Raw genomic sequence first — 23,098 nt, forward strand, 5'->3', positions numbered from 1 at the left:
TTGCAATTAGAAGGGTAAAAAGCAATTAACATATAACTATTTCTTTGATTTTTCCTAGCACACTAGCTCAGTTCTGTTGTATAAGTGTATTACAAAACACAAGCAAATAAAAYTGGTTACTTTGGAAAATCAAGAACACCTGAGGACTAGAAAGCATAAGAACCTGGGCATGACAGGCTGCAGACATCTGGATTTTTATTTAAGCAGTCTTCAGCTTTGCATCTGAATCAATTTTTGAAAGCTCAATATATTTTAAAAAAACCCTTCTTGACTGTCTAATGCTATCCAGGTGTGCATTTGACTTCAACTTTGTAGCGACATACTTCCCCAGTGAAAAAGCCTTGAATCAATTTAACTACAATTTAGAAGCTRACACAGGCGCACTGAAGCAAGAGTAAGAAGAAAAAAAGAGGAGGCAGACAAGTAAGCTGATTTTAAATACTCATCTTTCAAGACTTGGGCTGGCGAGCTTGTTTCTGACTCTAGATCAGCTCTGGTGTATTCTGAAGTCAGAGCAAGCCCTCTGACTTAGAGATTAAGGTACCGCCAGCTGCAGGAGTGTGCAGAGATCTGATAACACGGGGGTTAATCTAAGGCATGTATACAAGCCCTGCTACGATAAAATCAGAAGCGGCTAGACCTTTTGCTCTTCAAGACATTCTGGCACTGCCGGGAGATTCATTTTGTCTGCAAAATCAAGCGTGTAATTTCCCTTCTCCCTCACTCTCCCTCTCTGCCCGTCCCCGGCCAGCCCCGCGCAGCGGCGGCGGCGGCAGCCGGGCTCCCTGGTGACAGCCAGCACAGCCGACCTTCGGGAGAGGAGCGCTGCGGGACGTACTCTCGCTGCGGGACGTGGCTTAGCACGCGGGAGAGCAAGCCCAGGGAAACCCTGGGGCAGCTCCACTAGGAAAAAAAAAAAAAAAAAAAAAAAAAAAAAAAGTGAAGAAATGAAATAAAACACCCAAATGTCTCAAGGGCAGAGTAAAAAGGGTGCGGAGAGCCCGCGCTTTAACCAAGTGCCAGTGCAAACGCGGGGATGTTCGCAGAGAGCAGGCGGGCACGGAGACGGGGGCGAAGTCAGACTTGCGCTGCTGCRAACCCAAATGCCTCCCCTGGCTGCGGAGGGCAGCTCCTTCGGCTCCGAACTGCGTGCGTACGGAGCTCCCAGCTGACGTGCAGGAGAGTTATTTCAGATTTACACAGTGGTCTCAGAGATTAGAATTAGTTGCAACCGTTAGTTAAGACCAGTTTGTGTGAGCCTGTGCGATTATATGTTTGTGCATCTGTCAGTTCGGCATCAGAAATGAATCCGGGTCTGTGTAGAGCCAGCAGAGAAGACATTTCTACCTGCTTTCAAATGAAATTGAGAGATTTAAGTCCCTAGAGTGCAGGTTTAGTTGTTGGGGGTTTTTTTACTGCTTTCAGATGTCACTGGCTGTTGGTGAAGCCGAGCATGAATAACTTACTAGCCTGCACAGATAACTTTTCTTTTTATTTAGTCCAATGTGAGAGAGAAATCTTGTAAAAGCTTTCAGTTTGGTCTACATGTTGAATGGCTATATAGAAGTTAAACAAGCGAAGATAAAATTCCTGAAGTACTCCTAAAAACTTTTCCAAAGATTTTAAAAAGCCTCTTAAAAACGGCAGCAGAGATCGAAGGCTATTAAGGGAAGGAAAAAAAAAAAGGAGAAAAAAAGTTTGGCAGGCATGCAGTGTCTTACATCAATCTAGCAGTCAGCATCTATGTAGATGTTCTTTCCTCCTTTTGTGCAACACCCCTTCCCTCCTACAGACCACCCAAAGCCCTATAAATAATCCAAGAACCGTATTTTTTCTCCAGATTCCTCTTCAGACCTCAAAGGGAAAATATCAAGCAGGGGAAGGGAGAGAGGGAGAAGAAGGGAAAGTGAGAGAGAGGAAGAGAGAGGGGAAAGATGGCTAGTGAATTCAAAAAGAAAATGTTCTGGAGGGCAGTGGTGGCTGAGTTCTTTGCCATGAGCCTCTTTATTTTTATCAGCATTGGCTCGGCTCTGGGTTTTAGTTTCCCAGTTGTGGGCAACAAAACATCCACAAAGTCTCAAGACAACGTGAAGGTCTCGCTGGCTTTTGGGTTATCCATTGCTACCATGGCACAAAGCGTGGGCCACATCAGCGGCGCCCACTTGAACCCCGCGGTGACCTTGGGCCTTCTGCTGAGCTGCCAGATCAGCATCTTCAAGGCACTCATGTACATCATCGCTCAGTGCCTGGGGGCAGTGGTGGCCACAGCGATCCTCTCGGGAGTCACCTCATCTCTCCCAAACAACCTCCTGGGGCTCAACGCGGTAAGCAGAGGAACTTTTGATTCCTCCTTCATTTTTACTGTAGAAATGTGAGGGTAATGCCTGCGAGCTCCTAAGGATATGTGTGTGTGTGTAGATGTGTGTGTCAGGGGTGATGGTGGCTTCACACAGCCAATTGCTTAATTTAGGGGGGGGGATCCAGTCCTGACTGATGTCAGGGTGAATCTAGGATATATGCGCTCTCTGCTGTCACCTTAATACTTTATTAATTCTTCTCTTTTGCAAGCAATGTTGTAGAGAAGGTCCTTTCTCCCCAACCCCTTTCTAAAGCTGGAGGACACTGTGGTCGTGATTTTTGTTCGTGTTTAAGTTTTTACCTCTAAGTTGATAAAAGTTGCCTTTTGACACCAATTTAAAGCTGAAATCACTGCTAGTTGCGCCACTGAGTCCCTGTCACGGTGGTTAAGGTGTCAGATAGCACGCCTGTGGCTTGTGATGCTGATTAATGTGCATACACCGATGTTGTTTTCACTTGTGTGAATGTGGCTCTTTTTCCAGTACCTAATTAACAATTTCTGTAACCTGCTGCTGACTGCAATGTAAGAATCTATGGAAAAAGAGCGAGGGATGTGTAGCAAGAGAAACCTTGTCACCCAAGCTGCGAGCTTTACCTGTTGCGTTAGGCTCAGTTCCTGCCTGGCACAGAATCGCAGCTGCGCTTTCCTCATGTTTCCTCCTGCTTTTGCTATTCAAAAGATGGGGAAAACACTGAATTCAGAGATGTAAGCTGGAGGAAGAGCTTTACGTTTAACAGGGGTGCAGGTTACAGCCCTCTTCCAGCCTGCTGCTCGCAGCTATTAACAGTCACATTGCGTAAAAAGTGCCTGGAATATTTCAGTGCTTGGCAGCAACTGTTCCTCCTCAACATACTGTCATTTTATTGTCCCCATTTAATTGTAGCAGCCGTGAAAAGGATAGAAAAGATAAATATACTTCAAACATTAAATCATCCCATTGTCAGATTTTTTAGAATACAATAAAACTGATATTAAAAAGGCCATTCCCGAGTCTCCAAAGTGTGTCACTCATCTCTGTGTTACTCTAAGGGCTAGGTGCTTACCTCCCTCTTYGGAGTCTGGTGCCTGCAGACATCCCCTTGTGCCATCACTTTTGAAATTTTGGTGGGGTTAATCCAAAACATGCTGGGGAAGAAGAGAGAATCTTTTTATTGACTCCAGAAGGCTCTGGCTGTGTGTGTGATGTGTGATCTCTCCCTCTGAAACCACTGGCAGAGGGAACTGCTCAACCACATGGGACAGGGTATCCACCCAAGCGGTTTCCTAGAGAGGTCTGACTGCCAGCTGCCACTAAACATGGGAGGTCTGGTTTCCGTAGCACTGTCATTCGGTCTTCCACTTTTGCCTGCCACAAAGTTCAGATGATTAGTTTCTTCCTCTATCTGAAAGCCCTGAAACTGGCTATTTGCAAAGTCRGTGTATGTGATCACCCCATATTTTTCTTATCTCTCAGTCAATAACTCCCCAAGTTACAACGATGTTGTTTAGAGCTCTGCACGAGGATGTCTCAGAAGAGAGGAGCCTACAGAGATAGATGGAAAGATAAGGAAAAGAGTGGAGATATATCCTGTAGCAGATAAAAGAACAAAACCAGACTGACTGTAGGAAGGATGGCCCTAAAGGGTCTGCTCTCAAGGGAAACTGTGGCATGTGCATCTCTCCCTTTGGAGAACACAGAACACACCACAGAGCTAGAGGGCTTAATATTTATTTACTGCTCTGCTGAAGCCAGACCTGCCCTTTGACCAGGCAACTCCTGAACACTACTTAGTTCTGTGGAGAAGACCTAGGTGTAGGGAATGCTCCACTTGAATTCTCTGGATGATTTTAGTGAGCTTAGGAGGCCTTGCAAACGAATCTTATGAATTTCATTTTAGGATGGAAGCCTTGTTCTCTCCCCCGGGAACTCTGTGGAATACAGTGAAATTCATCTTTTTTAAGGCCATAGAATCCATGGTGGGAGAAAAGTGATATTTTAAGTCTCCATCATGACTGTATTGCAAAGCTAGTAACTCTTTCTCTTGGTGAATTAATAGGACTATATAAAGTGGTTCCTAAACATTGTGACAAGCTCTGGTTTCTGTGCTTGTCATTGTCAGATATTCAGAAGAAATTATATATATATATATATATATATATATATATTTCTTTTTCCCATCCAGTTCTAAATGTTCTGGCAAGAATAGCAGTGGGGGGATCTCCCAGGAGATGGGGAGGGCAACAGCTGTTATTTTCCCTTGCAAGAGAGAACTAGAGAGGAAAACAAATCTATTCATTTCCCACTGACAGGCTGGGATTGGCTGGGGAGGGGGAGCTGAAGGTTGATGGGGGTTGAGTCCAGCCCCGGGGGGAGCAGCAGAACAGCTATCCTAGTGCAGAACCGATCATAATGGGGAATATCCTGAAATCTCAGCTTGGCACTAGGAACATGCTGCCTCCTTCAGCAAACAGAAAATAAGGAGAAACCACAGAGATTTACTTTAATGTCATGCTCTTCAACATGAGGACAAGGAGGGGAGGGACAGAGCTGGCATTCCTACCAGCTGCTCTGGCTACTTGTCCTTCGGTGAAAGCAAGAGGTACTTTCACTGTTGAGAAAGAGAATAGAAAGAAAGGGAGCACTGGCTTTTGATAAAGCTGAGAAGAGGATGTGGACATGCAAGATTGTGTTCTCTGTTCTGAGTCTGCCATAGTCTTGAACTTGGGGTTTTTTACAGGAAAAATGTGATGGGAGAAATTTCTTGKTTTCACTGACTAGCCAGTATGCCCATGGGATGCCATGGCAAATTGCATGCCTATACTTAGATTTATCCTGCCCAGCTGTAGGCCCTGCACTGAGGTTCCAAGGTGAGGAACCCCATTTCCATAGGTTCCTCTTTAGCAGAGAAGGATAGAAAAAGAGAAGTAATTCAGCTCTTAGATCCGTTGAGTTGTTCTCCAGAGACACGTTGCTCTCTGCCTTGACTAGAGAGGGAACTCGGGATGTTGAGGCCCCAGGCTTAGGAGCCTCTATTATGTACCCAAAGTAAAGTGAGGTGAATCTGTACCTTTCTTAGTGTCCAAAGGCAAAAAGCAAACTCAAGAAAATGAAACCAAMCATCCAACTAACTAATAAAAACAGCCATGGAAGATGCAAGGCTGAAGAGAAGGAAGGGAGAAGGTGAAAGCAGAGTTGTCCTTTAACATGTTCAGTATTGGGGTCTATATTATTGTAAGAGAAAAGCAAAATGATCACATATCAAGGGTTTAATCCAGATTTCACTGAAGTCAATGGAAATATTTTTAGTTACTTTGGCTGGCTTTGAATAAGACTTTCTGGACAATATTCACAAAGTTATTTAGATTCCTGAATCCTATTAAGACACCTAAATTCCCATAAATGTCAAAGTAAAAAAATTTGAAATCGGAAAAACTGAAAGAGGGATGAATGTGCAGTACTTTTGTTGTTCTAAAAATGTGACCATTTTTCCCTACCTCATCTTGCATCTTTTTTTGGCGTTCAGATTACTACATTTTCCAAATTTCCGCTGGGTAAAACTGTAAGAATAGAGAAAACCTAATCCGAAATGCACGCATCTGCCAGCATAGCTGGCTATTGTCTAGTGAGGACAGATCTGTAATTAGGATAATGGAAGAAAGTATTCATCACAGGCAATTAATGACCAGCAAAGTACTGCAGCAGGAAAGGCGGGTGAGAGGAGTGCAGTGAGGTAATATAATATTTGCTGTTCAGCTACAATTATCTTGAGAACTTTTGTCAAGCTATTAAAAACATGTTGCACACATTTATTTAGCTCAATTTTTGTCAATTTTGTGAGAAAAATAATGGAAGTTTTTGAAAAATGTAGACATTGCTTTATGGTTTGTAATTTTAAGTACTTGCTGTAGCTTTGCATACTGATTAGAGTGCCAGGAAATGTGCCTCCTAAATCTGGCAAACTTTTCTGAGTCTAGAAAGAAAGAAACAAGCAAAGAAAAAGTAATAACTCTAACACCTTCTTGAAAYTGGAAAACTCTTAGAAAACTCTGCCTTCAAGTTGATAAAAAAGTTTTCTTGTTTTTTTTTAAGTTAGAAATGGATCAAAATTGTAGCAAGAAAAACAGACCTGAAAGTAGTGTTGCTCCAAGTAGATAAAGCGGAAAGAAAAACAACCAAGAATAATAAATACAAGGACTGTGTTTTAAAACACAGCTCAGTAGACTGAGTAGACTCAGTTGACTGTAGAACTGAACAACTTTCCAGCAAAGCCAGAAGGGATAGGTGGTCAGTGGCTTTGGAGGAGAGCATGTTCTTAAAAGACAGGTGAACACTGATACTCTGGAGTGTGGAAAGTTGCCTGTTCCTGGAATACACTTTGCATTTTCAAGGAGGTTGATCGTCTCTCTGTCACCTCCGCTTGAAGTGTAGCTGTGGCAGAACGATCAGTGCACACCATAGTGCATATGTCCCCTAACCCACCTATTCTGCTACTTGGGAAAGCTGAGGACTGGCCAGGTCTYTTGTCTCCAAGGGATGAGGCACAGGGAGTTTGGTTCCTTTGCCTCTGCAGATGCAAATCCGTATCATCTGTGAAAGGTCAATGCTGGTAGTTGTTTTCCTACTGAGTCTCCAAGGGACAGAGTACTGTCACTGCAAACAAAATTCTCCCCACCCTGGCAGTTCCCACTTTTAAAGCCAAGAGTTGTCACTTAGCTTTTTCCAGTGTGTGTGTGTGGGGGGGGGTTCAGCACTGATTTTTTTTTTTTTTTTTTTTTTTTTTTTTTTTTTTTATCCTGATAGTCCTGACTAACTCTTTCTAGTCCTTTAACAGACAGGATCATAGATGGCAGAAATCATCCTCTCCCCCCACATCTGTCCTTAAGCAAAGCTGCAGTGATGGCTCCCTGACCATAGGGAGTAGGACTTAGATGCTTGGCCTTGATGACTCAGTGTTTCCCTTTGTGATTTCCCTCCCTGTGCCCACACCCTCTGAGTCTGATCTCCTCCAGTCTCAAACTAAACAAAGTCAGGTTGAGTAGGTAGAACTTCCAAAATAAACTGAAAGCTTGACGAAAAGAGTGGACTGAGTAAGTGATGCTGCTTTTCCTCTGAGTCAGTCTGGTTCTACAGAGAATTGTGGTTCCAGGGGTGTCACTRGATGGATGAGACATAAAGCTGAGTTCTTGACCTCACATGCTCATTAAAAACCCCAATGTCCTTTTTTTCAAAGGAGATCGGTCCRGTGCCTTTCTCAAGTTTCAACATAGTCAGCTTCATGCTACATTTCACCATCCTCTGCCCTCCCTGTTTTCAATTAGATGTAGGATTCTCCTGCCAGCCTTGTCTGTGTTGTGACATCTGTGTGGTTAAGCCCTCTGGAGCTGCTAGATGGGACCAGAAATGGCAGCAATTTCAACATGAGCAAAATGGTTCCTGCACCTGAGATGCAGTCCAGGATTTTTATTTCTTAACAAAGAGCACCACAACAATAGCTCATTACTCAATTTCAATCTTGCAGCAGCGGTCTTTCATGGCATGCCAGCATTGTAAGGAATAGCACTAGTTCAGGGACGAAGAACACAGGAAAGGCACCTGCTAAAAACTGGCAGTAGGCTTGGCTGCTATATAATTTGGTCACGTAGTGACAGCAGAAACATCTGGGCTGAGTTGTAAATCTAATGGTTATCACCCATCCTCCAGACCATTGGGGGATAACAAGGCTTTTATCACTAATCCTTATCTCAGGTCTCAGAAGCTATTTCTTATTTCCATTTCTGTGAAGATTTTTGTAGTGCTTTTGCTCCATTCTAATACAGTTGTGCCCTGAGCTATACAACCCTGGCGTATACATTTAGGAAAAGAGGTTGGACAAAGAACGTTAAAGGCTCTGACATTTGAGAAAATTCTCTCCACTGGCCACCGTGCTGGTGGCACAGAGCTGTGCTGCTAGATGGCCCTCCCCACCCAGAGCGCTGCCACGTCCCTGGGCACGGAGGCAGCGATGTGGCCGTTTCTGGCCTGCGGTGRGGCCCTTAGAGGTCATCCACCTGCAGTCCAGCCCTTTGGTGCTAAAATGCGATGGTCCAAGTAGGATTTTTGCCAACGAGTCCATATCTAAAGAACCCAAGGATGACAGAAGCATTGTTCGAAAAATGCTCTGCTAGGCACAGAAACACAGAAATGGTCACACTGATGAAAGGGCTGCACAGAGGGCTATAAAAATTTATTGCAAAAGACCAAAAAGTACTATTAATTTAGTGGCTTTGTTAATGCTRTAATTCAGACGTATTCAGGTCTATTTTTATTCTTCTTGTGTTTAAAAAAAAAGTTATCTCTTCTAAATTACAGTTTTGGAGAGTGATTTTTTTTCTATGTTTCACCAGCTATCAGATTCAGTAGTATTAACCATGAAAAGTAAGGAAATTCATTTTGCCGCCACCCTTCCTGGCTGGTGAATAAACAGTTAAAATTGTTTTCTTTTCTTTGGCACTGTGTGCATTATGCCKTATATATATTTGGCTAATTTTTGTGTATGGGTGTACACCACCCTGCATATGCTAACATTTACACCCACACACCAGAGACAGATAGATAGATAGACAGATAGATTTTTACAGATGAAGAAAACTCAGATTTCGTTTCTCAACTTTAATTCACTAGAAATTAAAAAAAAAGGGGGTTTGATTCTAAATCAAGATTTAGCATGGGAGGAACCACAGTCTAAAGAGCAATGGAAATTTCCATGGCAAAATTGAGAATGAAGATTATAGATCTCTTCTGCTTAAAATGATGCAGTGATAAAAATGATACATAAGTCATTGAAGTAGGGCTCRGGTACTTCAGCAGATAATTTGGATATTTGGATATTTGGGTTGAGAATAGCATTTATTTAATCAATGAATTCTAAGAAATGTCACTAYTTGAGTTAAGACAAACTCTTTTCAAAGCAAGGATACCAAACCAGATCATGAGCACTAAAAGAAGAAAAAATAGCCGTAGAAAAATATCCTTTTGTCTCAAGAGGAAATTATCTGTTTTTTTAGAGTAGTAGCAAATTTTTGCTAACTTGTCCACTTTCTACCTTAATTRGTAGAGTAACCGATCAATAACAGCCAGGTCTTTACCTAACATTTTAATTGAAAATGTTAATATTCTCTGTTAGAAAATCTCCATCCCAGAGAGAAAGAATATGCTGTATGTCTACGTATCTCTGTTTTTCTATTTCCCCTGCCTTTAAGCTGTTGTCTCTTGATTACAAATATCTAGGGGCCGAGGCACTCTTTTTGTTCTGATATGAAGCAAGTTGATGCCATAYCTGCCACACTGAGATGTTATGGTCTGTGGCTGTGCTTCTCAGTACCTTCAGGATAATATTGGTAGCAATGTCATGAAGCACGTGGATGAGTCCTGGAGGTTTGCTAGCCTGGCGGGAAGCAGTATGAGGTCCTGTTAATGTACAAAKGTACCTTAACAAATGTAATGTAATTTGTTAATGATGGAAAAGAACTGTTCTTTGTGGCATCCAGTGCCCAACCTATTGCTGTTAAACTGCTGCAACTCCCTGAAGTCAATGAGATGTGAGGGTAAGGCACAGCATCAAACCTTTTAAATCAAATATACAGGACCTGTCAGGCATCGTAAAGGAAACTCTATAAATGGCAGGAAGGCAGAAATGTRTGCTGAAAACTCTGCAAGGGATATCCCTTCTTAAAGAGGCAGAAGTTTCTCTTTTGGCATTTCAGGATAGGGAAGAAGAAGAAGTCCTCTCTGTACTGTCCTGATAGAGCCCCGTGGATCTCCTCTCCAGGAATCACGGAGAGGTACCAAAGAAAACCAAACTTTTCCAGGCACTTGACATCCATTCTSTGCCAAGTGAAGTCAACGAACGCTTTCAGAGGAGAACTGCAGCAAATATTTTCTTACACACTTTCATACAACTTCCCTTGAAGTTAGTGATGACTGTATTTGGCCTGAGGAATGAATAAGGCCAGGTTTGGCCCCTATTYCTTCGTTTGATATGATTTCTTGTTTGATGAACAAGGTGGAGAAAGGAAGGAGCTGGAATTGTTCCCCTAATTTCTGCAGCCCATTCASAGCCGTATTTTAACTTGATGGAAATATCAACCTCTGAATGCTGAATGCCTCTTCTGAATGAACAAGAATGTCTGACTGTATAAATTACCTCAGACTTGGAAAATYTGAAAATTTCACAAGTTTCCTGGAGTGTTTGTCTAGAAATATAAAATAAATATCACTTTGGTGCGGTTGCCAACAACTATATTGTGAGGTTTGTGCAAATCCAGTTAGTTAATCCAGTGACAGCATTGAAAGGAATATGGTATTAGACTCAAAATTCATATAGGCCCTCAGTTCCCCATTGGAAGATCATCTTCTTCTGGTCTGACAATAAAGGAGATCATAAATAACTCTCTGCTATAAATGAGTACTTCAAGTATGTTCCTGAAAATAAAACATTTACTTAGGTTTTGTTGGATAAAGAAAAAAAATGATCRTTCTTCATCATCTTATGAATAGACTTCATTTATTTCCCACCAGCAAAACAAACAAAATTCTTTTTTCCCAAAGAAACTTTCCCAGATGCACATCAAAAAGCAAAAGTGTAAATGAGACTGTTCTACAAATGGTTCGTCTCCAACTAGCCATGTTTAATGAAAGACCTATAGAATTTTTGACTTTTACTGTCTGTCACAGGCTTTGTACTTTAACTTTATAMACTCTGGTTTAGTACAACTGAAACCATGACTCTTCTCTTCATGACATAGCAGGATGCTGCATCACAAAGCCATGGCTAGTTTCTCRTTAGACTGACGGTATGGTGGGAGGAGAGAGGGTAGTCCTGTTCCTGGAGAGTGTTTGCTGTTCAAAGAAAGGAAAATATTTGTGCTTTGCGAATTGAATGTATCCCCTTTAGAGCTCTTAAGGCTGCATTCATAGGAAGGACGATCTAGCAGAGGACAATATGTTTTTTCCTAGATTCTGCTGAAAGCGTCTATTACTGATCTAGGATATCATCCAAAGCTAATCCTTTGCTACATAAGTGACTTCTTTTGAGCGCTCCTGTTGTATAATTTTGAGTGAAACTCTTTACACCTTTGCCTGACTCTGCTTACTGAAAAAATGAAAATTTTGTATGCTCTGAATCCCTAACACTCTAATAATGGGTATAAAAAGTCCTTTTGAGAATTATACTATTAAATACTTACGAGAGATGAGAATCACTGTAGATGAATAGACAGAGGTAAAGTAAGAAGTTTTTAAGTAAAGAATAAGTTTTGACTGCAAGCTAAAGGAAGGCTTATAACTTATAATTGAGTTTTGGAAGAGCCTTCCAACAGGAGAAAGAGAGGTTATTGAGAGAGGCTATCATGATATTTTCATGAATTGAAAAAATGCAAAAGATTTCGACATAAAGACAGTCCCAATCAGTGAAAGATGATTCTGAGGGCAGTAGGAAGATTGATTTCTGAGATTACATTTAAAGAATGTTAGATTTAAGAACTATGCCCTGTTAAACATTTAAATGTTATTTAGTTGGTATAAAGTAGCATAATTGATATTTTTAATGTAGAGAGGAAGAAGATGGCATGAAACATTTAAATAAATGTGAAGATTTATTATTAAGAAAAGTAAGGAACATCAAAGAAGGGAGAGTTTAAGCTCCAAGAAGAAAATACATTAAAATAGTTAGATATCCTTTTCTGAAGTCACTCAGGCAGTAGAAATGTTTAAGTAGACTCAGATTTGGTTGAAGAAAATGCCCAAATTTCTGCATTAAGGAAAAAGTCTTCCATAGTAGTGTTAAACTAATAATGGAGTGCTAAAAACATCAGGCCTGGTGCAAATTGTCTGCGGTTTATTTTCATTCAATTTTCTCATCCACAGAAGATATTATCTCCTGCAATACTGTTCTTTAAAATGCTAGACTTGGTGTGAACAGAAGAACATAGCTCTTCTTCTGGCATGAGTATTAAAAACAAAAAGATAAAAAGATAAAAAGGATAATACCTTTATAGCTGGCCCATGCCATGCTTCTTATTTTGTGCCAGCCATGCTCTTTCTGGGGCTTTGCAAAAGATTACTTACCCAAGGGTTGGGATATACAAAGGAGGGAAGAGCCGGTCATCAGCAGTGCCATATTTTACGGTAAGGTGCTAGGGCATTTCTCTCTCTCTCTCTCTCAAAAAAAAAAAATATATATATATATATATATATAATAATAATAATAAATCATCCAGCACAACTTTCAGTGAAGTGTTTCATAAGATTGGAGAAAATTGACATTCCCCTACTGAATTTCCAGAGGCTGATCATTTTTCAGGAATAATGAGAAATTAATCCTTGCTTTATGAAAGTGAGCTGGACCCTAGAAGAGACAATCTATGGTTAAAAGTTTGCTGGATGACGTGGGGCATAGTATCATGTGATGAAACAATCTTGCATAACAAAGTGCCTTATCCATATAACGGGAAACAGGTTGGAACTTCATATGCTTTTATTCCTAATGGGAAAAAAATGAAGCCACTGGAGAAGTACGCAGTCGGGTTTACCTTGGGCCAGTTTAATTTCCTGTCCCCCTGTTTCTCTTTTGAAGGCAGACAGCTAATAAATATCTTGCTCTGAAAAAACAAGAGGAAAGAAAACATGCCATTATTTTGCCCACATTATTGCTTTAAGCTGTGGAAGTCAGTCAGCTAAGCATGGCAGTTAAGGACACTTCGGAGAAAGAAGCTTTTGTAGTTTTATTCTCAGCTAAATCAAAACTGTCTGATCTTGTAGAAAGATGGAAGCTATATGACCGCTATTCACTTCCTAAGATGACAAAGTAGGTGCCCATCTCAGCTAGGTATTCTTGTGGTCATGACTGAGTAATGAATTTAAATTGAATTTTGCACTCAGAGCTAATGAGCTCCACCGTATGGGTCATATGGGGCATATGTCACCCATCTATGTAGAGCCTTCACAGGTAGTGATCCACCAACTGTGGATCCTCAATCTGAGAAAGCCAGTAGCTATTTCTGGACATCACTCAGCCAAGTCAGCAGTAGGGCTGAGGCAATTCTGTCTCAATCCTGCCCGCAAGGACCAAAGAACCAAAACCTCTCATGTGATCATTCAGGTTGTAAGGGACCTCAGGAGTTCAGGCATATAGTTCATATAGTTCAGGCAAGAGAGTGATTCAACCAATCAAATATGTGTCTACATATAACTCTCAGATCTTGCCATTATTGAAGTGATGTAACTTATTTCTTGGGTACATTTCTGGTGTTGAGGGAGGCAAGCATGTCTTGCCAAAACCCTTGTCAACACAAAGGTGGGGAAGACTGAATTGTTTCTTATGGTAGGGGAAACTATGTTGGAGATGATTATAAGCCTGCATCTTTCATCTTAGTTCCTTAATGCAGATCTGGTTCTTTAAAGCATTGAATTTACTCTTGGGCCTCAGAAGTCTGAAGCATGAAAAGATCAGGGAGTGACTGTGCCATTCTCTGCCCTCTGAGACTTTTCTTGTTAACAAGCATCTTCAAAATGTAGCGTGTACGAGAGCTTTCGTACTGCGATGCAAAGAGGCCAGAGATTTCTGAATAGATAGATCAAGGAAAAAGGCAGTGCCAACCCTTGCCCCTGCCCACACACCYTACCATGACTGCTGTGAGCAGCCTGCTAATGCAGGGGAGATGGGCATCGCAATGTAGATACGGGTCAGTAGAGAAGGATTCGCTCACTCCAGCGCTACAGTAGACATGATTGTGTCTTAYGTTTCAAGACATTATTCTATCTATTTAAGGACCAGTGATATGGTCACTGACATTCTGAATATTCTCAACATAGGATGCTAGATTTGAAGACCATATTTATCTTTGTGCATATTCTGATAGCCTTGTGAAGTCTCTGCAGTGTCTAGTACTTTCTGCTACTGGATTCAGATTAAACTTTAGAGAACCTGAGTTATATCTAAGGCTCAAGATTCTGGAGTCAGSTATTATACAAAAATTCAAACTTTCCCTTAAAAAAGTAAATAAAACATGAAAATACCAGCTCCTGTTGGTTATGMCTACCTGGTTCTCTAAAGGGCTTAAAACAATAGTTTTGAAAGGTGCTAAGTGTTTTATGCAATATTAAAGGTTAGCTGGGTAGTCCTTGCAACTCCATAGAGACCAAGGATTATACACAACTAAATATACACATTTTAACTTGATACCTCACTTGGTTATTGCAAATCCTGTGATATGCACCTTTCTGCTACCCATGTTCTGCTTTGGTTGGGACATGGTTAGTGTGGTGAAAAGTCATACTTTTCTGTGATCTTGAATGGGCCAGGCTGCTACCTACAGCTGTGACAAATAGGTAAATAACCAGAGTCTGTGATAATATACTTACACATTGCAGATCAGCAGACCACAGTAAACCAGGTCATCCAATGTTTGCCTTGGTTTGCAGTGTTTTGGAACATGGCCCAGAGTTCTTGCTCTCTCAGTGGAATCTGATGTCCCTGGCAGGCTGTGTAGAATTACACGTTAGAGGAAAGCAAAAGGTTTCCTATGATATTTCCAGGCTTTCTTTGATTCTGCAGAGGCCGTCAATAACAGTGTTGATTATCAGGGAGTATGACCTCAAGTCACGTCAAACATACGATGTCTTTTCCTGGAGGGAAAGGAAGACTACGATTTCCCTCTTTCAAAGATAAGGATTATCACAGTTTTTGAAAGCGTCATTTTGTTCTTATTATCTTTTTTTTTTCTTTTGTAGAAATCCCTCAAAGTGAAGGGAAAGACTAAAGGTAGCTCTGTGTTTAACGATTTCATGTGTCAAGGCCTTTTCAAATAACTAACACGAAAACGTCAGACTTTGGAGCTAGTTTCTCTGGGGATTATCAATCACATTATGATAGAAGAAAAATTGTTTCTGTACTCATGTTCAGATATCTATATATTGCTCATATATTTAGAAATACATCTGCCTTTTAAGTTTGATCATTTGGCCTTCCAAACATGAGACAAAACTTTCTAGAGCATCAATAGCCCACACTCCTAAAGTGTGATAATATTGCTTTTAATATCAGTGGGATGCATTTGATGCATATGTTATTAAGCCATGAATCCTTCTGTCTCTGCAGGAAATAAAATGATTGCTTTTAAAAGGGAGTGGAAAAAGTAATAAAATCCTAATTTAATGGTATCTCAAGTGTTCAATATGGATTTTCAGAACATGTCATTTCCACTGACAGCTCTGACAGTGTATACTTATGTCAAGCTGGTAGTCCTCACATGTAATTCTTACTAAGACTGGAGGTTTCAGTGGCTATCTTCAGTGCCTACTACCTGGATGCTGAAGGAACCAAAATGCTCATCATTTCAACTGGAATTACCTTCTATGGATAACTTGCTTTCAGCTCAAGGGTTGTCAATCCTGCGTTTTAAAGAGCAAGATATAAAAATGTTATTAATGCTTCAGATTGGTAGATCTTTGAAATCAATATATTTTCACTGTTTTTAATGAAGCTGAACAGATTTTTTCCAGCAGAAGACTCAGTCCACTTATTTCAGTGTTTCTCTGGACAGAAGCTTAGTAATTTAATAGTATGATGCTTTGTAACAGAGGTGAAACAAGAAAAGTGAGTTGCAAAGGTGGAAAGTGAAAAAAATTAGCTAAACATYCTTAAGTTAAGTTATTCAAAGATTAATTTTAGAGGAAATAGGCTTCAAAACTGTCAGAACAGATTTCAAGCTTTATTTCCTGTAGTTTCCTTGTTCCGGATAGGTTGCAGTAACATCTAACTATTTTTTTGTCATGTATGACCTTGCAATTTTTAGTGCAGCAGCTATGACAGATGAGATAACTCACTAATAACACCATTCCTGAATGTAAGTTTTGTAAAATTTGCTTTCTTCTCACTTACTCTGAGTCAGCCTCAATTCTCAGTAATTTTGGCTTGTGTTCAATCTCATGTTTTATCCAACACTGCATATAATGAAGTTACTTCTCCTTGCACTGAGTTTTCCACTCAGATATAGATCTGCTCTTTTTCACTCAGACACCAGTGAAYATAGCACTTAGAAGCAGAATTCAAGTCCTGTTATAACACTGAAATGGTCGAGTTACTTGGTAAGCACAAGTTAGTAACAGTGTTCCTGAGACACAGCAGAATTTCTGTTGTATAACGTTCATATAGTAGAATAAATGTCATTTCAATATGTTCTATAGTACTTACGTATATAAGAAACTCCACTTTTTAGTCATTAATAACAAAACCGGAATATCTACATCTGCCRGTACAAGTCCTGCAGAACCTGCTTTATTTCATTAAGAAATTGAAATACTTCCCTCATCAATGCTTTAGGATTCCTGTCTTGTGGATGTTTTTTTCTTGTTCAGTTCAGTTCATTTCCCAAAGAAATTGGGTCATATCCAGCTCAAATCTGAGACGCCTAAAATTTGTGGTCTAGATATGAACTAAATGCCCTTCTTATGGCCACATGAGGTCTAGTCAATCTCCATTGAAAGGCAAAGAGCTAATCAGTTCACTCTCAAATGATCGCCTACATTTGATTACCTGAATGGCTCTCTTAGCTCCAGTTACTGTATTGTTTAGATCTCCAAATTTAGAGAAATACTCCCTAAACATTGGCATCTAGAGTTATTTTAGACATGGTCTCTGGTCTTCTCTAGGTCTTGTGTCACATGTAGCAGCCTCATATGAGTGCCTCAATACATCATGACATCTCAAATGGTGCTAGATGCATGATTTCAGGTAATTGAATCATATTGTAGGTGTCTTAATATTTAAGACAAAATCTACTCATGGGGCCTGCATGTTGCAGGACATTTCCCAAATGTATCCTTACTTTGAAGAACCTGTGTTTAATTAAAGGAAAAAAAAAAAGAAAAAAAGATGATGGTGGGAGAAGAGAAGATTAATGTGATTTGCACATAGCAGAGGCACATTCAAGCTGCCCAGTGCTATGCTCCTTTCCTGCTCTCTATTTATCCCTTCCTTCGTCTGCCCCTAGTTTGCCTGGCAGTTGTTAAAGTAATGTTGAGCAACGTTTAATCTGACCACAGCAGTCTTATTCTAAGAAGCAGTGAATAGACATCTTAAGGACAATTTACTTCCAGAAGGAARCTCTGCTGGAGGCAAATCTCTGGTTCTTTTGTCACTCACATGTACACTGGTTACACTCTCTTTGTRCCTCATGGTTCAACATTCATGTTGGCTGGACACAGCTACCATGTTACATCAGCAAAATCTGGATCCATCAGCACTTGTGTACAACAAAGAGTGTTTCAGCTGATTTCTCATCCCTTTCTCTTTTTATTAAGTAAAAGCAACCTGAGGACACAAAATGCCTGATTGTGCATGTCAGGTGCATGTCCTATTGAGACACCAGACCCCATGAGGCGTAATCATGCTTGACTAAAGGCAGGTAGGAATATCAGGTAACATTTTTCTTCTTGTCTCCATTCAGCTTTCAGATGGAATCAATGCAGGCCAAGGATTAGGTATTGAAATCATTGCAACCCTCCAGCTGGTGTTGTGCGTCCTTGCCACCACAGATCGGAGAAGGAGTGATGTCTCAGGATCAGCACCTCTGGCCATTGGACTCTCCGTTGCCTTGGGACACCTTCTTGCTGTAAGTTTTCCCTCTCACAGTTGATATCTGCAATGTTGCACCTTGGGATGGGTCAGTGAAGGCAGCTAGATGATGGGCAGATCATAGTTTCTTTCTTCTCCCTCTCCTTTGGACACTGACCTTGTTTCTGTGACTTGCATAGCCCAGCTCCCTCGGRCCATGCAACCAGGCTATAACTGATGAGGCTGCACAGATGGGACAGGCTGTTGCTGCAGTTAAACCTCTTTATTTATTAGGAAAGGACTGGCACCTTGCAAAAAGTCTTTTATCCTTTTTCTGAGGAGAACCAGGTGGGATGAGCAAAGGTGTTCTGTCCAYCCGAACTGTGCTGTAGGCTGCCACGAGCGCTATGCTGTCCTGTGTAACACACATGCCACATCTGCATCGATATCTTACTACTGGTTCTCTCTCCACCTCCTAGATTGATTACACCGGGTGTGGAATTAACCCAGCAAGATCTTTTGGCTCAGCACTGATTGCCAACAATTTTGAAAATCACTGGGTAAGTTGAAGAAGCTGGTTTAGATTATTAGACGACCTGCATATATGCAATCACAAGATCAGAACTATTTAAATGCACATGCTTTATTGCAGCAATGTTTTAACSAGTTGCCGTTTGTATTATATTTAACAAAAATAATTGTCTTTCCAAAAATAAGTCTCCTTCTAGTCCTGATTAAACTCAGGAGGTCACAAAGTCTTCAGGATGATAGTGTATGTTCCAAATAGTGCAGCTGGTTTTATTTGGTTATTTCWCTTTACATTTAATTATTTTAATTATTTGAAACTTTAAAGCCTCATTGCACAGAATCCTGTTCTGGGTATTTATAATTTAAATTGAGTTTGTAAATTGCTACTGCTTAGTCTGGTAAATTATATTTTAGGAAGGCTCTTAAGCAAGTTTRCAAAATGAAATGGATCATGAAATATTTGGAAGCTAATAAAATATTCATCTGCTTAAAGATAAGCATCTGCTTATGTGCTTTCATGGATAATGCACTGGACATCATACAGATTTTAAAATTATTCTCTATGGTCAAAATGAGGAATTTCATGAAAWTGTTACTTATTTCACTAAAACTCAGAAAACTAGGCTAAAGCTCATATGAAAGTCTTAAACGAGCGCATGTTCTTCAGTATTTAAAATGTAGCTTGTTCTAACTCTCCTACTCATGATTTTTCAGCCATTTGCATAAATGTTCATGGAAATTCAGTGATAGTATAATTGGACTGTGCAAATTTTGGATACACATTTCAATCTAAAGGGTAAAATATAAAAAGAGATGTCATTTATCTCCCACTTAAAARCTCCTATTGAGTTACTGAGATAATATAGCTAAGTTAGTATTTTCAGAAGTGTGTAGAAAAATTGGTTGGCTTTTGGGGGACAGAGAAAGAAATCAGGAGAGACAGTAATTCATATTAAAACAATAACACTGCCAGAAAAAAAAAGAAAGTAAAAATATTTCAGACTCAGGGTCTCTTTAACCATACAGGTCCCTCAAAATCATGTTCTCTTTAATAATATCAGTCTATACATTTATTACCTCTCCCTCCAAACTTTGCTTGCCTTATGCAGTTAGGCTGGCACAGTAGCTAATAGTTAATTATGCCCCTAGTTAGTCCTCACAAAGCATTACTTTCCAACTCCCCCAAGTATCCCTGCAAGTCAGTGGGAGAAAGAAATTTAATACACTCAGTTGTTCTGAGTATGCCTAAAATTTAGCCTGAGTAACAGAGATGTTTTACCAGGAGATGCCTAATTTTAACTATCCAAACTTGACAAAGTAGTCACAACTATTCAACTCTGAGTGTGTTACCAACATTTAGTGAGAAATTCTGTCTTCTTGCCTATGCAATTAAATAAATATTCAATTAATGGCCTTAATGGTTTAAAAGCTTTCACTGTACATTTTATGCAGAAAACCTTCAGAGGTTYTCAGAACAGCTTCAAATCCACTAATACCTGAAGTACTAACTGGGCTTGGCAATGTGTTTCAGATCTTCTGGGTTGGCCCAATTATTGGAGGAGCAAGTGCTGCCCTCATTTACGACTTCATCCTGGCTCCCAGAAGCAGTGACCTAACCGACCGCGTGAAGGTGTGGACCAGCGGCCAAGTAGAGGAGTATGATCTGGAAGGAGATGATATGAACTCCAGGGTTGAAATGAAGCCAAAATAAAGAAGGACAAAGAGGGGAAAAAGCACATTGATTTCTGAAGATTTTATCAGTGTTATAGACTCTCTGTAAACCATCAAGCAGTACTTTATTTTTTAATTCARTATGGTTTTCCATTTTTTTGCCCCCAATCTTTATAGCATTTTTATATCTGGGGWTTTTCCATTACAAAGTCTTCAGGCCAAGAAGTCGTCAGACACTTGTGCCTAAGCTAAATAAATGGGATTAAAATGTAACACTTCCCTCACCATCACTAAGTTTTCTGGTGTGTGTAGTGTGGGTTGTTCTTCAGCACATCACTCAGTAACGACTCAGTTCAGATGACTGGTCTGTTTGCTGAAGGAATAGATACCTAGGACAAAGAGCTACCTGTACCAATAATGGAGGTTTTATAACAGATACTGGAAGAAGAATTTTTACAAAAAGTACAAGGTGATATCAAAAGTTAGCAGCTTATGCGAAAAATTATCTCAAACTATTGCCCCAAAATATTTTTGCGAAAGAAATGCCACTAAAAAAAAAAAAAAAAGTTATGTTGAATCAATCCTAGTTTTCAGTATTATTGATAATCTCCAAGAAAGAGACCAGAAATTTGTTAAGCAGGACAAAAATCTCCAAGATCCCAGAATCCCTTCCAATCTTTCATTGTCCTTGAACCTGCATGCAGCCCATTACGAGGATAGGGAATAAGCAACAACAGCAAAAAGATACGTGAATTCCTGGGAAGTAATAACTAGAAGTCAATTTGGAGAACAGTGATAACAACGGCAACAAGAACAACATGCTGCCAACATGTAAACAGGATCTGATTGTTCCTGTGCCTCCTCTGCCTTTGTTCGTCTTACATAATTTAACTCAGTCTTTTAAAACACGCCAGGAAGAAAAAGGCCCCTTTCTTCCTGACCCTATTTTAATAACTAGTACTATGAAATTCAGGGACAACAACTAGATATACATGAGCATGCTTTCTAATGAGAGACAAATAAATACTTGTGTGTAAGTCCATTTGGGGGTTGTTTTTTTTTTTTTAATATATATATATATATATATAATTGTTTATATGTATGTTTTCTACAGAAAGCCTAGTATACTGTTTTATAAGAAAATGAGAGCAGAAGAWAAGTGGGAAGAATTACAGAAGTGCTTAGCAAAATAAATGACACTGGAAATGTAAAGAAAACTAACAATTCTAAACAACGTGGACAGCTATTTTCTGTTGTCGTTTTTGTGTGTTTGCTACTTTCGATTTCCTGAGTAACCCATAGGAGTAGCTGGTCTTTTATACTAACTATAGAATATAGCTAAAGCAGATAGGTGCTGATACACTTATTCTGCTGTAAACAGTTTTACATAAGAAATAAGTCCTGGAGAAACCTATGTGAAAAGCTATATATACAYTTACCATTCAGACAAGGGATGATTTGACGGATATCTCCTGTTATGGAAACGGTGCGGACGTGGGAACCCAGAGAGGTTCAGATGGGTTAGATCATTTCATGAAGTTGAGTGGTGTATGACGAAAACAAAGAAATTCGAAACACCAGCAAATCAAAATAGAATACRTTATTTTTTCTTACCTACATTTGGTATATTATCCCATGTATTGTTTATGTAAATATGGCATGATTGGATTTTGGAGCGATTAAAAAATAAACAAAATCAGTTGTGCTAACACATGAAATGCTCACAATGCTTGATTTTTAACCTATCTTGCAGCGTAATGCAATTTCATTTTCTGTAGCATCCTCRTAGTGCCCACTCATAAAATAGGATTGAGAATATTTCTGCTTTTCATAGAATCATAGAATAGAATTTTCYACTCTTAACTGCTTCTTTCATTTGATGCTATTTTTTGGGGAAAGTAAAGGTTCTTTAATAGTTACAGTAGACCAAACAGGGCCCTCACTTGAAGGCAAGGTCTATCTAAAATGAACTTAGAGATAGAGCAGCATACCAGGACCTGGTTCTGGCTTTACAGAATCTTCTTTCTGCTTTATTTGCTGGTATCCCARTGCACTAAATGACTCAAAATTATCCCTTTTCCTAACCCTTTTTCACCACAGAATTTATCATCCAGAACAGCTGGACAAATCACTGAAAGTAAAAAGTTTGCTCCAGTAAGATGGAGCTAAATTAACGCTTACAGTGATGGAGAAGCTGTGAGATTCACAGGCCTACTTCCAATGCAGAGCAATATCTTCAGCTATTTTCTACCCCTCAAAGTCCAAAACTTTCTGAGACAAGCAATATAGCCTTTCTGTTTGGTGTGTGATGGGTCTGTCTCATGTTAGCTTATCTAGTTACTGCTTATGATCATCCCAGTAATAAATGAAATAAAAGGAAAGATGTGCAACAATTGTTTCATTAGTGAAGAAAAAAAAAAACAGGTCAAAATAAATAATGTGCGATTTGTTGGTGTATTTATTCACAGTGATAACATTTAAACTTGCTGAAAGCTTCTGGTAATGGTCCTTAGAAATTAAACAAAAAACATCACAGCAAACTTCCRGGCTTAAATCCCTCTGCTCCTCTTTCTTTTATGAGAAGGAAAAACTTAATGATGTGTTTAAAGTACTTAGTAGTACTTTAGTAGTGCACTTTAGTGTAGTACTTAGATCCTGAACTGAGAAAAGCAGTTCCTAAATAACATAAGGCCATAGCTACTAATAGTTTCCCCKTGCTTGGCATAAATAGTTTTGCTTTGTGCAAAAACACTTAAAAGTTATCGGCGTTCCATTAAAATACTTGGAGGGTACCCAGCAAAGGAATCAAAAGCATGAAGCAGCAGGCATCAAGTCCCACTAACAAATGTCAAGTGGACAAATGAGGTTACTACGAATCTCTGCAAACTCTCCCTGAATCGAAGAGGAAGCCTTAAACGGACTTGTTTGAAACAGCTCCCCTGATGTATGTACTAATAGTTCCTGACCT

General features: G+C 39.8%; 1 protein-coding gene across 1 annotated transcript; it reads left to right on the forward strand.

Annotated features, from left to right (window-relative positions):
- The first annotated feature begins 1,851 nt into the window (after nt 1-1,851).
- Nucleotides 1,852-21,848, forward strand: AQP1 (aquaporin 1 (Colton blood group)). The gene is made up of 4 exons (XM_085316496.1): nt 1,852-2,324; nt 17,825-17,989; nt 18,411-18,491; nt 19,991-21,848. The coding sequence occupies exons 1-4, from the start codon at nt 1,935-1,937 to the stop codon at nt 20,168-20,170; spliced, it is 816 nt and encodes a 271-aa protein (XP_085172622.1). The 5' UTR covers nt 1,852-1,934; the 3' UTR covers nt 20,171-21,848.
- Nucleotides 21,849-23,098: the final 1,250 nt, after the last annotated feature.

This window comes from Rhea americana, unplaced genomic scaffold, assembly GCF_003343005.1.
Source record: "Rhea americana isolate MKP2758 unplaced genomic scaffold, rheAme1 scaffold_47, whole genome shotgun sequence".
Taxonomy (NCBI): domain Eukaryota; kingdom Metazoa; phylum Chordata; class Aves; order Rheiformes; family Rheidae; genus Rhea; species Rhea americana.

Excerpts from the sequence above, each read along its gene's own strand:
- AQP1 (XM_085316496.1), top strand. The coding sequence starts at position 1,935 with ATGGCTAGTGAATTCAAAAAGAAAATGTTCTGGAGGGCAGTGGTGGCT. Across the intron at positions 2,325-17,824 it reads ACCTCCTGGGGCTCAACGCG|CTTTCAGATGGAATCAATGC; the intron begins GTAAGCAGAGGA and ends GTCTCCATTCAG. Across the intron at positions 18,492-19,990 it reads ACAATTTTGAAAATCACTGG|ATCTTCTGGGTTGGCCCAAT; the intron begins GTAAGTTGAAGA and ends AATGTGTTTCAG.